General features: G+C 42.0%; 1 protein-coding gene across 7 annotated transcripts in view; it reads left to right on the forward strand.

Annotated features, from left to right (window-relative positions):
* DYSF (dysferlin) overlaps positions 1-15,739 on the forward strand; it is a 539,803-nt gene that overhangs the window by 268,479 nt on the left and 255,585 nt on the right. For all 7 annotated transcript variants that reach the window (XR_004540213.1, XM_033953409.1, XM_033953435.1 and 4 more), the window contains one exon: positions 4,648-4,821. Coding sequence is in view for 6 of the 7 variants with exons in the window: in XM_033953409.1 (XP_033809300.1) it covers positions 4,648-4,821 (174 nt within the window). In the remaining variant the exon portion in view is untranslated. The remainder of the gene's footprint in view (positions 1-4,647; positions 4,822-15,739) is intronic.

Here is a 15,739-nt window from a genome sequence, read left to right on the forward strand (position 1 = left end):
AGTTTATCTCGCTACAGCATACGGGAAAAATTGTAATGTAATTCCAGAATGAGAGGATACAAGAAGAAGTTTACAACTTACTGTATATTTTTTTTACATAATGATAATTGAATCCTTATAAAGAAATGACTACTGGCTGACCTTTTGAAGATCTGGGGGGACTATGTGTTTGCATGTGTGTGGTGGTGAGATTGGCAAGGGGGGTTGTGTCTGCCTAGTTATTAAGCACTAGGGAAGAAGGGTGGGAAATTTTCAGACAGCTGGGTTTACAAGAGTAAATACTTTTTAAATAGCTTTTGAAAAATAAACCTCTAAAGGGGTATTTTTTTTTAATCAATGCATTTTTTTTCTAGCAAAAAAAGGTGCCGGTTGTCAAATACCAGGCCATTTCTTCAGGAGTTCAATCCTGCGTGCTAAAGCCATTTTTTCTTGCAGCTGGAAAATGGGCTATTTCAAGTTTCTGGCACTAATGGGCACATGTAATGTTGCCATTAGCGTGTGCACACAAAAGCGCAGGAGATGGCAACCAATGGAATGGAACTCTTTATTAAATCCAAAAATATCACTCCAAAACAAAAGCGCCACACAAGCCAAGAAAGATAGCTTATGTGGTGCTTTTGTTTTGGAGTGATATTTTTGGATTACACTTCCCTCCATTCCTCCCTGTTTTTTGTGGTTGTACACTCTTTATTAAATATCACAAGGTGACTCAACACAAGCCGTGTTTCGGCCAGAGGCCTGCATCAGGAGTCTAAAAGCAACGATATAAAACATTAATAGGACCTAACAAATGAAAATCTATGAAAAAACAAAATGATAAGTAAATGAATACAATAAAATAAATGCATCAATAAAAACAATGAAAACACATTAAACTATGAGCATAAAATACAAATATCAAAGAGAAGAACAAACATATATATGAAGAATGGAAAAGCAACGTTACCCAAAGCGTTCTATTGTCCCAAGATGTTCCAAATGGTTTTAGTTTCCAGTGAGAACTGATATTTACTAAATAGAAAAATATTTTGTAATACGGATTACTGCAGTTTGGTTGTCTTATGTTCCTGTCTGCCATTAGCGTGTGACCACTAAAAAAAATTATAAAAAATAATCCAAAATGGTATTATGCAATCTTCCTTTATACTTCTATATATTTAATTTGATTTACTGGATCTTTGGAAACTTATGCAGTAAACTCTCATCTCAACTTAATTTAGAGAAACTGCAACCAAATTGTCATTGATCCATTTAATGCACTTAATTCTCCTGTTTTTTTGATTTTTTTTTATAAATCTTTATTCATTTTTAAAAACTCACAATAAGTATAACATAAAATACAATCATTTTATACTTTAACATCACTTAATATATCATCAATTTCGAACTCTCATCAAATATTCCCCCTCCCTTATACCCAACAATTATTCATAAGCAAAAGAAATCATGAAATATTGCCCCCCCCGGACATGTATGAACAAAAGGGAAAAAATTAATATGTATTCTATGCAGTAATTTCAATCATTACAGTATCTTGTTAATGGCTCCCAAATAACCTGAAATGTCTTAAAATTTTCCTGCTGCATGGTATTCTCTTTTATATTTTGTTTTTTATAATACCATTATCAACTTGCTTTAATTCTACTGGAAATGCCCAGATGTCTTCTATATTGTAATCCGCCTAGAACCGCAAGGCACAGGCGGAATAGAAATCCCTAATGTAATGTAAAGCTTGCATTTGTCAACTTTATAACAAACTCGAGTACTTATCTTTCATTAAAGCTACTACCTGCTGGGGACATGTTTCAGCGTTAGACTGTTTCAAGGCTGTCCCCCATTTACACTGTGCTCCTCCATCAAACCTGTCAGCCGTCAGTAACTTTAATGAAAGATAAGTACTTGAGTGTGTTATAAAGTTGATAAATGCTCTGCACCCAGGTAGTGACATCAAAGGGATAGACTTCACAGAGCGGGCAGCAAGTTCATGATGTTGTTTGTGCCTGGAAAATTAAAAAGGTACGCGGGAAGGGGGGCACGTGGGCGGCAGGGGGTGGGAGAGAAGGAACAGGGGGGGGGGGGGGGGGAGAAGAGGGCACGGGAGGGATGCCACCGCCTGGACACCACTTGCCCTCGCTACATCACTGCTCACCACGCAATATAAGGAGGCTGTGGTGAGATGTGTATCTGGGACTTTTTATGTGAGGTTCACTGCAATGCCCCCTAGATTGCCCCACTGCTCTGCTAGGATGTCTGTGCAGCCAGTCTACTAAAAATGCTGACCTCTCCTACATCCAAATGGCTTGTGTGTTTTTCTTTTGAACGTGGTGTTTTTTTTTAAAAAACCAAACCAATGATTCAAAAAGAAATGCACTGAGGATAAGCACTTCTAAGAAATGATCATTATCGGAACATGTATATGTTTTGGGCCGGAATCTTAGGCTGGCCCATGTGCCTAAGGCCCCGCCCATAGGCACATGGGCCAACCTAAGATTCTGGTTGGCCCAGGTGCCTAAGGCCTCTCCTATGGTCAGGGCCTTTGGCCCCTCCCCAGTGCATTCCACAATGTACCAGGAAGGGGCAGGCCCGCCTCATTCAGACAGAGGCAGGCATGCCGTACAGACGGAGGGAAGACTCGTCCGACTGGCCTTCAAAAAAGATTAGAGGGCTGTCGGGGGGGTACAGGGGGCTTCGGGTGGGGTTAGGAGGGGTTCTAGTGTGTGTGGGTTCCCAGGGGGGTGGGGGTGGGGGGAGCCACTACAATCTACGTGAGTGGGGGGTTCTGGAAGGAGAGATTCGGCATCCCTCCTGCCGGTGATTGTTCAGGGGGATGGGTGGCCGCAACTGCGCTCACTAAACTTATTGTGGCAGGGAGATCCCTTGCCGCAATAAGCTCAGCAGCCGCGTCTACTTACAATGTAGGCCAGCATTTTGCTGGCCTACATTGTACATGTCTCCCACTGGCCTAGGGATAAACATACAGCCGCCTAGGTTCGCTTAAGGCTACTTCTGGGCCAAACCATGCCCATGCCTAGCCTTACGCGAACTTAGGCAAGCTTGCATGCCTCCCTAGGCTCCTGGAGGCGCCTCTTGCCCCGGCACCCCCGAACCCCTTGACACTATTGGGGCAGGAGGGAGCTCAAGCCCTTTTGCTCAAGTGAACCCCGAACCCCCTGACACTATCGGGGCAGGAGGGAGCCCAAGCCCTCCTGACCCGGCACCCTGAACCCCCCCCGACACGATCAGGCAGGAAGGAGCCCAAGGCCACTGCCCTTGATGCAAGGGCCCCCCGAACCCCTAATTGCCCCCCCTGCTGACTCATGACCCCCCCCGCTGACCCCATGACCCCTCCACCCCACCCCTTCCCTTCAAAATCATTCGTCGGACGGACGGGTGCCAAGCCCGTCCATCCGACAGACCAGCCATCGTTGAATGGCTGGCTTTAGGGCCTGATTGCCCCAGGCGGCTCAAATCCCGCCCAAAGGTATAGCCTGAGACGCCTGGGCCAACCGGAATAGGCCCAGTAGGCTTAGGTCCCTTTTGTGGGCGGGGCCTTATGCTTGGGCTCCCTCCTGCCCCGATAGTCTCGGGGGTTCAGGGTTCGCTTGAGCAAAAGGGCTTGAGCTCCCTCCTGCCCCGATAGTGTCGGGGGGTTCGGGGGTGCCGCAGGGCAAGAGGGCTTGGCTCCCTCCTGCCCGGTTCGTTGTAGGGCATTTGGAAGTTAGGCTTTTTTTTAGGTTGATTATATGGTATAAGTTTAGACGTAGTGGTGGTCTGGGCGTTTAAACAGCTGAGCGTAGAGGCAGGCCATTATTTTTTTTAAAAACTCCTTTTGGATGTTTTTTTTGATAATGGACATTTTCCCTGCTTCTACTTTCAACGTTTAAGGCCTTAGGCCAAAAGGGGACTTAGACATTTTTTTTGGATTATGCCCCTCCACGTATTTATGTTACATTATAGTCTAAGCTTAGCTGAATTAGTATTACTCCATAATAGCCCGCAGTGAGTTTGATGTGAACTAGTGATGATATTCATACCCCAGTAAAAGCACCGGAAGGTTGTGGGTGTTTGAAGTTCACTATCTTACTCATAAGTGGTATCAGATAATCTGATTTCATTGTACTTGTCTCAGTTTGTTATACGACATTATATAGTTGAGCAAGTTGTGTTCCGATATTGCTGAATTTGTAACCTAGTGTGCCAAATTCTAAATTGACCCCATATGTGGTTTAGCTTAATTAAATGTACTATTGTCTCAGTGCCCCATGAGTGACTATAAACTATGAACTAGTATGTTTATAACTTGTGCACTGCGTTTTCTTGTTTATCTTTGTAACCCTGAGTTCAAGCCTGACACTGGGATACTTATGAGGGATTGTTTCAGTTGTTCCCTTTCTGCATGTAACTCAATTGAAAGCAAATCTTTGCTTAGTAAAGTTGTTAAGGATTAAGCAACCATGCAAGCGTCCCTTGCCACATGAAAGGCAAAGCAAAGCTTAAGCATCACCTAACTGACCACTAAGAGACATCATAAGATCTGATTTAGACAAATTGTACCATTTCCTCGCCGTGTACATACAGTATTATTGGCTATTGGTGAAAATTAATCCACTAATATTTAACTTAAATGCTATTCCTGACCTTGTGCAGCATAAAGTTGAAGAGGCGGAGGGTGAAGGATGGGAGTATGCATCTCTTTTTGGCTGGAAGTTCCATCTCAAGTACCGCAAGACGGACAGCTTTCGCAGACGTCGGTGGAGGCGCCGCATGGAGCCCCTAGAGAAGACAGGAGCTGCAGCTGTGTTTGCTTTAGAAGGTGCCCTGGTAAGTGTAGGATAGATTTTATGAGTGCTTTTATCCTCATTTCTCTGTAATCTATAGCATGAGGCTCATGGAGTATGTTCAGCGGTGGTCGCCAACCTTTTTGGGTATAACGTGCCGCAGTGTGAATATGAGAAAACTCGGAGGACCACAAGATTTCAAGCTTACATATACTTCTAATTTTGAAAACCTCCTTGTTAGGACTAGGTATTAAACATCAAAAATGAATACTAACATTGATTTTACAACACTTTAAGGATATATTTTTTAAAACTCACTTTATTTTGGATTGTCAACAGTAGAAAACTCCATAAATGAGATACCTGAGAACTCACTTTAAGAGATTTTTTGCAGTTCCTATAACATGTAGGGATGATTGGATTTAACACATTTTACAGGATTTGAAGAGCATTATAGATAACTGTTTAGGGGCCACAATGGAAGACTTCAGGATCCGCATGTGGCCCTGGGGCCACACTCTGGAGACCACTGATATACAGTGTAGTGTGAGCACAGAGTCAGAAATGCAATTATCCAACATACAGCTGAAAGATGCAGACGACGATCATCCACCCTGCAATGTACACATTTTAAGATAAGTTCTGTTATACAATTTGCATCGTACAGTATACAAATTTTCTTCTCTCTTGTCAGGTGCTTGAGAGTTTGGGGATTCAAAACTAAGATGATGACATACCCCTAGGCTTTAAGGATGGGCTGTCATTTGTGACAAAATGTCATTCACTGATAATGGTGCATATGTGCACGGATATCGCAGCCTTCTTAGAGTGCACACTCTTTCCTTGATAGTGCATTCATACATGATGGTTTGTGCATGCATGATGGCACCATATATGCGTGATGGTACTCGAATGTGTATCAGGAAGAGAGCGCATTCTCATTAAGAAAAATGCACTCTCTTTACATATTGTGCACACTCCTTTGCACTCTTGACAACATTCATGTCGGAACTACATCCTCCCCCCTCGAGAAAATAAACACCACAAATATTTTTGCTGCCCATCCCTACTAGTCATAAATGCAATAATTTTGGATAGCCAGATAATGCTGTACCACATTTTAGATTACTTTTAATCATTTTTAGAGCATTACTAGATATACACAACACTGTACACATTACATGCAGGTACTTTCTCTGTTCCTAGTGGGCTCACAATCTAATGGAGTTTTTTTGTGGACCTGGGACAATGGAGACTTAAATGACTTGGCAAGGAACTGCACTGGGAATTGAACCCAGTTCACTAGGTCAAAGCCTGCTGCTCTAACTGTAAGGTTACTTAGGGTTATCATATGGCTCCAGAAAACCCCCGGATGTCTCAATCCGTCCTCTTTTTGCTGGAGCCATATGGTAACCCTAAGGCTACTCCACTTGCAGAATCATTTGTCATTTATTGAGATTAGCTATATGTATTACGTATTATAAACCGCTTGGATCCTTTTTGGCTATATATGCAGCATGTAAAGTTTTTAATAAACATAAACCACCTTATTTTGGTTAAATGGGTCATAGTGGTTAACAAATAAGAACATAAGCATTGCCTCTGCTGGGTCAGACCAGGGGTCCATCGTGCCCGGCAGTCCGCTCCCGCGGCGGCCCCCCAGGTCCATGACCTGGAAGTGTTCCCTACCTAACCTAAAATATCCATACCCCATTCGCTCAATGTCCTGTAAGGTAACTCTATCTGTACCCTGTAATCCCCTTCGCTTCCAGGAAGTCATCCAGTCCGTTTTTGAACCCCAGAATTGTACTCTGTCTTATCACCTCTCCGGGAAGCGCGTTCCAGGTGTCCACCACCCTCTGAGTGAAGAAGAACCTCCTTGCATTCGTTATGAATCTGTCTCCTCTCAGTTTTTCTGAATGACCTCTTGTTTTAGTTGCCCCTGCTAGTCTAAAGAATCTGTCCCTCTCCACCTTCTCTATGCCTTTCATGATTTTATAAGTTTCTATCATGTCCCCTCTCAGTCTCCGCTTCTCCAGGGTAAAGAGCCCCAGCCTGTCCAACCGTTCGGCATATGAAAGGTTCTCCATACCCTTTATCATCCTCGTTGCCCTCCTCTGGACCCTCTCGAGTATTGCCATGTCCTTCTTGAGGTATGGCGACCAGTATTGGACGCAGTATTCCAGATGTGGGCGCACCATTGCTCGATACAGTGGCAGGATAACTTCCTTCCGGTTCACCACACAATGCTAGCTTCCGGTTCACCACACAATTGTTTCCCACGTACTCACCTTTATAGGACCCCCAGGGACCCCTGAAGAAGACTTTTTATCGAAACGCGGACCGTGTTGGGTCCTGTATCCCTAGCGGACTAGGTCCTTTAAGGCTCTTATGTGGATGTTTTACTTTTATGTGGATGGAATTATTTTATGTGGATGATTTTAGTGTACCTTTGGAACTTTGATACTTTCAAATAAAGTCCATTTGGGAACATCGTCACTCCACAGAGTTTTTTGGGTTTTATAAAAAAAAAGTTAAATAAAAGAGGAAAGAAATGCACATAACTAATAAAAAAGGAACATAAATGATGCTTATATTCACTACATAGGACCCTCATCCCAAGCTCAATCTTCTCTCCAGGTCTTACTCATTGTGAAATGACAAAGAAATGTTTTTGAATTGGAAATAAACTACCCTTCCAGAGTTCAATGTCATATTGCGTTTAGAAATATATTTTTTAAAGTGGTTGTATTTATCTTTGCTATTCTGTATGACCTAATTTTTGGATCTGGAGATTATTGGTATTGATGGTTTATGGAAATTATATTAAGAGAAATTTTTAAATTGCCTATGGGCCTTAAAGCTCATTTTCAAAGTGCACTGTCCTTGTGACTGGCAGGGGAATGCAGGTGCTTTGAAACAGGTGCAAAATATATGTGTGCAAGTATGCTTGGGATATACTTTCCCTTTCCCAACCTAACCTTTCCCCTTTCCCCACATAGCTAAAAGTACCATGTGTGGTTGTCATTAGTACTCATACTTCTACCTCTACTTGGGGGATGGAACAGTGTTCAAACAGATTTTATTCGTTGATAATTATCCTCAATATCAGTGATTACTTGCACACAAATTAGCATCAACACAACTAATCCTTACATGTCCTGTTGAGAGCAACAAGGCAGCAGAAAAGAAGGTATGGGAGATCCTGAATCATAAAAATACTGATATCAACTACCGTATGAGATAATATAGATCAGTGTTCTTCAACCTTTTTACACCCGTGGACCGGCAGAAATAAAATAATTATTTTGTGGACCGGCAAACTACTAGGACTAAAATTTAAAAACCCCATTTACGCCCCATCTCCGCGAGCTCGGTCCCCGCAAACCATCTGATCCCATCTGCACAAGCCGCAATTATGATTTTATATTGAACGTATTTTATTAAAGTATAAAAAGAAACAATATTCTGAACAATTGTGATTTTATAAATACAAATATACAGAGCACGGACCAACAAAACCCCTGTCTCCCCTCCCCTTCACATATATCCCCTCTACTATCAAGAAAACTGAACAAGCCAAGTTCATAGAAATATAATGCTAACAGAATACTGCAGTCCCCAGTTATGTCTCTAGCAGGATATATATTTCAAATCTGATATATTCTAATCACAAAATAGAAATAAAATTATTTGTTTCTACCTTTTGTTGTCTCTGGTTTCTGCTTTCATCTTCTTTTCACTCTCTTCCTTCCAGCGTCTGCCCTCTCTGTCTCTGCAATCCAGCATCTGCCCCTTCCATATGGTATTTGTCTTCTTTCTATGCCCCTCTCCCCTTTCCATCCAGCCTATGCCCCTCTCTCCTTTTTACACGATTCACTCCAGCTTCACTGCTCTCTTCATTTTTATCTCTCCTACACCAGATCTAGCATCTTTGTCCCTCTCAATTTCTCTGTTGACCCCCCTTCCCATCTCATTCCTGTCTCTCCCCTTCCCCTCCTCTAATCTCCCTGCAAGCTGTTTCCTTCCTTTTTTCTACTCCTTTCTCTCCTCCCCCTGTCCAGCAGTAACTCTCTTCCCTTTCCTTTCCCTCCTCCCCTCCCAGCATCATCTCTCCTTCTCCCTCCCTCCAGGTCCAGTAGCAGCTGTCCCTTTTTTTTCCCCCCTTGCCCAGCAGCTTCCCAGACTCCTTTCCCTCCTCCCCTCCCAGCAGCATCTCTCCTTCTCCCTATCCAGGTCCAGTAGCAGCTGTCCCTTTTTTTTCCCCCTTGCCCAGCAGCTTCCCAGACTCCTTTCCCTCCTCCCCTCCCAGCAGCATCTCTCCTTCTCCCTCTCCAGGTCCAGTAGCAGCTGTCCCTTTTTCCCCTTACCCAGCAGCTTCCCAGACTCCTTTCCATCCTCCCCTCCCAGCAGCATCTCTCCTTCTCCCTATCCAGGTCCAGTAGCAGCTGTCCCTTTTTTTTTTTCACCATGCCCGGCAGCTTTCTCCCCTCCCAGCAACTCTCCTTACTTGCCAGCACTGCGATTCAGTAAGGCAGCCTCGGGTCCTTTGTTGGGTCGCACCGCCTCTGAGGAAAGCGGAAGTTGCATCATCAGAGGCGGCCCGACTCAGCAAAAGCTCCAAGGCTTCCTTCTTCAATCGCTGCGTTTGTAAGGAGAGCCGCTGGGAGGGGAGAAAGCACAGTGTGAGGCTCCCTATTATCTCTCCGGCCCTGCGCGAAGGACAGCTCCTCGATCTCAAGTATTTTCGAACAGAAATTCTTGACCTTAATCCTGTTCAAAAATACATGTGAGATGAATGTCCATTTGGGACACTCTGACTTGGACATCATTATTCTGACTTGGATGTCCTTTCAAAAGTGTCCCTTCATAGGTCATCGTTGACTGAAGAAACAGCAAAATAATATCCAAATACATATTCCATAACATAACATAACTTTATTCTTCTATACCGCCATAACCAAACGATTTCTAGGCAGTTTACACAGAAGAAGGCTGGACAATCAGCGAAATACAAATAGTTAAAAGTACAACAGTTTCTTGGATATACTCAATATAGAGTTTTGCTAACAATAGTACCCACATTTAAGAAATAAATCTGTCAAACAGCATTGACTTAATTTCTTTACGAAATGTACCATAAGACAACATAATTTCACCAATGTATTTACTCAGCCAAAACTGCTGTTTACCTGCTTGATATGAGAGTCTTATCCCAAAAAATCTTGTATCTGCAACAAGTAATTCTTGGATAAGCAAATAAATGTGAATTCCTAGTTTTCCTTGTTGATACAAGAAAATTTGAATAGTACTTGCGCCTCCACCGGCAGCCAATGCAGTAAGCGATAGTAAGGACTGATATGGTCATGTGTGGGGGAAGCTAGGTGCTGTTTGTGGGGGAGGGAGGAGTTATCAAGTTATCAATGGGAGTTACCATTAAGATGTGTTATTTTACTGTTATCCCCAGTTATTAATAATTAGGGCTGTTTGCATAAAATGAGACCTATGCTAAAATAGCAGAAGCTAGCGGTAAAATAACACAGCTTAACGGTAGCTCCCATTGATAACTTCCCCCTCTTAGTGACACTACAGGACATGAGATAGCTGGGGTAGCACAAGCAGGATGCAATTCTACCCCCCAAAATCCCAACAACAACAAATCTGGGTTGATGCTGGTAAGTTGATGGTAGCATTAAGGTTTTGCGGAACTGATAGGATGGATTTTCAGGCAAGCGCCTTATTAATTTTGCTAGCTGTTTGGACTATTAATAAGCTTTATGGTAAGAGACTGGATGGCTGGGCTTTGGATTAAGTATTCTCACCTGCATAGAATGGTAGAGAACTAAAGAGGAAGTGAACAAAAATAGATTTGGAGAAGGAGTGATATCTAATAAGTACTCAAACTTCTGTGGCTTGCAGCTGGAATATCCCACTAGTGAATAGGAAAAAAGGGCAGACTAAGTGGGTTGATTAGTCCATAGGGAGTGAAGTGCTGTTTGGTTTGGGGGGCACAGGAGCTCCGCCCTAGCTCTAGCGTAATCCTGCTGCATGACTCATCACCAGCTACTGACTTCACTTCCTCCCGGTGTTGTACTTTAAATCTTTGGGACAACTGCCATGCAGTGTCAACGAGCAGGCCTGCCCCCGGAAGTAGAATGAAGGGTTCCGGGGCAGGCAGCCCTGCTGCTTGATGCTGCGCATCGGCTGCCCCAAAGATAGAAAGTACAACATCGAGAAACATCGATCGGCAATTTTGGGGGAGGCCATGGACCCTGTGGCCTCCCCTGTTCCGACGCCTATGGAATAGTCACAAGTGTTACTATGTTTCTTTGAATGGAATGCACTCTTTCTAGCTCAGATTTCTTTAACATTTCCAAGGCTGCTGTAACCTGGTTCTTATTAAAATAAATTTATTTTTATAGCTAATTGGATTTGCCAGGCTAGGTTCTAGCTGAATCCTTTCAGCAAGCAGACATATTGTTTATGCAAGATGACTCATATTTGTCATCCTTCAAGGACTTTGTGTATGCATGTGTGTGAGAGAAGTGGTGGCAGAGGGGAATTGATAAGGAACATAATCTCATGATCAAACAATTCTCGTATTCAGCCTAACTTTAGGTACAGTAAAATTTCCTTGTTTAGTAAGCTAACAATTCCAAACAGTGATTTTTTTTTGCAGTATAACTTGGTATCTGTCCTTAAGCTGTGGAATTATATTGCTGGAGGATGTGGTCCAGATGACTAACATAGCAGGGATCAAGAAGGTTTGGATAAGTTACTGGAAGAAAAGTCCAGGATGATGGAGGAATTACAGCTAGAAACATGATAGCAGATAAAGGCCAAATGACCCTTCAAGTCTGTCCATCCACAGCATCCACTATCTCCTCCTCTCCATAAGAGATTCCACGTGCCTGTCCCACACTATCTTGAATTCAGACACAATCTTTGTCTTCATCACCTCTACTGGGAGTCTATTCCATGCATCTACCACCCTTTCTAGGCTTTCAATGAAGCCTCAGATTAATTAGGTTTTAAAAAGGTATTTTCAATTATATTTTTTATGATGACTGAAACCTTTCCTGTCAAATGCTGAATTTTGCTTGGTCATTCAGATGATAATAGTGTGGGTTTTTTTTTAAAGATCATTAACCGGCACCCAAGGGGATTGGTAGATGCTGGATAAATTTAGTTTCTGGTTGCTTGAGAGTTACTATTAAAAATAAGCCTAACTAATACTATACCCCATACAATGCCATACCATAAACTGTTCCAAACTATCGGACGTGTGGTGGGCAAAGCATGGGCATACTCAGGTGTGGTGTGCCAAGTTTACACTTAAATTTCCACCAGAAATTGATTTTATTTTTATTTAAAGTATTACAGTATTTCTTTGTTGGTTGCTTGAGTTCTGGTCAACAGAGAGTCTACTGTACTGTAATTTATTTGGGTTTCACCATGATAATGTTTAAAGTGTATTCAGCTGCAGCTAGATTGATAAATAGAATACATGAGAACATTAGAAGTAATTCTCCGTAGCTAGGCACCTGGTAGGAGTCTATTCTATAAAGCAACATAGGTGTCTACTTTCTTTTATTGAATACTAGCATAACAGTCAAATACATTTCTCTAAGTCACCCTTCAAGGACTCTGTGTATGATTTTGTGTGAGCTGGCCAAGTGTGTGCACCTAAGTTCTGGCGATGCACATGTTCATGGTATGCTTGGGGCCTTTGTGAGTGTTGTTTCTGTCCTATTGAAATTGAGTTCCTTTCTATATGCATTTTTAGTATTATGGCTTAGACCTGCTTTAACATTATAGACAATATAACAAATTTATAATAATAATAATAACTTAAGTATTCTATAAGTTGCATATGTAAGTATGAGTCCCAACTATGCGCCACCCATACTCTGGCCCTTATTCTATAAACAGTATCTAAGTCCTAGGTGCGGTTTGGCATGGTTGTCAATCAACCATCATGCGCCAACCCCTGCGGCAAGCCAAAAAACTAACGCCTCGTCAATGGAGGCATTAGCGACTAGCACGGCAGGCAATTTAACGTGCGGTATTCCGCGCATTAAACCCCTACCGCAGCTTGATAAAAGGAGCCCTAGGTGCTGGTGGCACCTTAGGTACTGGTACTAGTAGGTATTGAATGCTTAGGTGCATTGCCATTTAGGCCAGGGTTTTCTTGGCCTAAATGAATATGCTTAAGAAAGGTGCCTACTGTGCCTTACATCCAACTCCACCCCAAATCTGTCACCCAATTATACCTACTTGCCAGTATGCATCGGAAGGTGTCTCGGTACAGATGTCTACCACAAGGTAGTAGGCAACAACCAGCAAATTATTTTTTAAAATCATTTTTAATTGGTTTTTAGTGATGCTTTCCATGATCAGTGCAGATTAAGCCAATTAAAAAAAAATCACATTACACATTGAATTCTCTTCTAAAGTTTTAGGTATTCTTGTAGATTCTTCACTTATGTTTAAAGACCAAGGCTCGTTTTATCAGGCCGCACTAGCGGGGTTAACGCGCATGACGTTTCATCATGCGCTAATCCCCGCGCTGGCCAAAAACTACCGCCTGCTCAAGAGGAGGCGGTAGCAGCTAGCGCGGCCAGTGGTTTAACGCGGGCCCCAAATAAATTCTCTGATCAAGAGGAGTTTTTTCAATCTGCGTATGCATATTAGCTCGATTGGATTATTGCAAGGCAATTTATTTGGGAATAACTAAAATAATTTGCAGAAATTGCAATTGATACAGAATACTGTGGCCAAATTGATTTTCGGGAAACGGAAGTTCGATCACATAACCCTTTGCTCGAAAAACTTCACTGGCTTCCGGTTTGTTTCAGGATTTAATTCAAATGTACATGCATTGACTTTAAACTTTTGTTTGGTATTTTTATACGTCTAGTTCCGTTAACTTGGAATGCCCAAAGATCTATGTTCTTTTAAGGGAATTATATCTAAAGGAAAACTGGCAAACTCCTATATGTTCAAACTAACGGAGATTTGAAATGCAATTCCACTTGTAATAAGAGACTTAAATTCTTTTCAAACATTCTGTAGAATATTGAAAACATTATTGTTCTCTAAATATCTAACATCATGCTTCTCATATATCTCTCCACGTCCACAGATCTGAGCAGGTTGCATAAAAACATACATAATAAAATAGTGACAAACAATAAATAAGAAGGAAAATCCTTATTTAAGGATTTGTTCAGTTGCCGAATGGCTCGGATAACGGCGGAAGAAAGCTCGTCCAGAGATATAAAACGATGTTCACGCATAGGTTGTTTCAGCTTTGGAAAAGGTCACAGTCTAGTGAACTCATGTCTGGACTGTAGGGAGCATGAGATAATACCTCCCAGCCGTATTCGCGTAGTTTTTCAATGATGACAGGAGTGGAGAGCTCCATCTTCCCCATGACCAAAACAATTTAGACAAGCTCAATCAAAAGTCAAACAAATGATGATTTTTGCTTATGATCATGAAGGCATCATCATCACAGCCAAAGTTCCATGTGGAAGAAGTGTCACAGCAGTGTATTATCGTGATTTTTTGCAAAAAAATGCACAGAAAAATGCACAAAACCCGACCTCAGTTGCTCTTGGCTGGGCCACTCATTCTTCGTGACAACGCTCGCCCACACATAGAGAATGTCGTTATTGAAAAACAACGTGAATATGGTTGGGAGGTGTTACCTCATGCTCCCTACAGTCCAGACATGAGTCCACCAGACTTCGACCTTTTTCCAAAGTTGAAACAACCTATGCGTGGACATCGTTTTGCATTTCTGGAAGAGCTTTCTTCCGCCGTTATCCGAGCCATTCGGCAACTGAACAAAAACGGTGTCTTGGATGGAATAATGAAGCTTAGTGGATGTTGGGACTCGGTCATTGCAAAGCAGAGACTCTATATTGAAGGATTGTAAAGAAATAGTTGGAAAAAAATAAAACATGTAAATTTTTTTAAAAAGTGTGCATTATTTATGAAATGACCCTTGTATAATGTACTTTCACCTGTCATAAATTCAATTCCTGTAACAAATATACAGTAAAATAAAAAGCTGCCTGTAATACATAACCCCCCCCCCCTTTTACAAAACCATAGCGTGGTTTTTAGTGCCGGGCAAAGCGGTAATAACTCCAACGCTCATAGGAATTCTATGAGCGTTGGAGCTGTTACCACCGTGGCTGGTGCTAAAAACCACACTATGATTTTGTAAAAAGGGTGGGGGGGGGGAAGTAACTTATATACTCTCTCAAAGAATATAATTTTCACTCTTTTTCTAAGGGGTCCTTTTATTAAGGCGAGCTAACCGATTTAGTGCACGCTAAATGCTAAGGCACCCACAGAATATAATGGATGCCTTAGCATTTAGTAAGTGCTAAATCGGTTCGCGTGCCTTAATAGAAGGACCTCTAAATTTGATAAAAGATTAGAGAAAAAAAGAACACTGGGCAGCCTGGTGTCTACCCAAGACCAGTCTCAACCTTGTAACCGGCATTGAATATCTGGGCCTAACTTATGACAGTCATTGAGCTAGCATAAATGCAAACACCTGTGGGCGCAATTACTGTTTGTTTTTTTATATTCTTTATTGATTTTCCTACTATCAACAGTGCAATAAATAAGTAGATGTACATATAATAATTCAAGAAATGCACATTCGTCTTGCAGAAATACACAAGCAATCATTTTTACCCCTTCCGCCCACCCAAATGACTAATCAAGAAAAACACAAATACATAAATTCCTTCAATAACCTTTCCCAAGTTAAATTAATGGTATATCCCCCACCCCTGGACGTGTATACTCAAAGGGATAAAATTAAAATCAATAGTCATTCCTTACAGAATTTTGTCAATGGGTCCCATACATCCTTAAAATTCCTATAATGTCCCTTTTGCATTCAAATGTTCCAGTTTACAAGTGTGGCATAAAGATTC

The sequence above is a fragment of the Geotrypetes seraphini genome, chromosome 1 (assembly GCF_902459505.1).
Source record: "Geotrypetes seraphini chromosome 1, aGeoSer1.1, whole genome shotgun sequence".
Taxonomy (NCBI): Eukaryota; Metazoa; Chordata; class Amphibia; order Gymnophiona; family Dermophiidae; genus Geotrypetes; species Geotrypetes seraphini.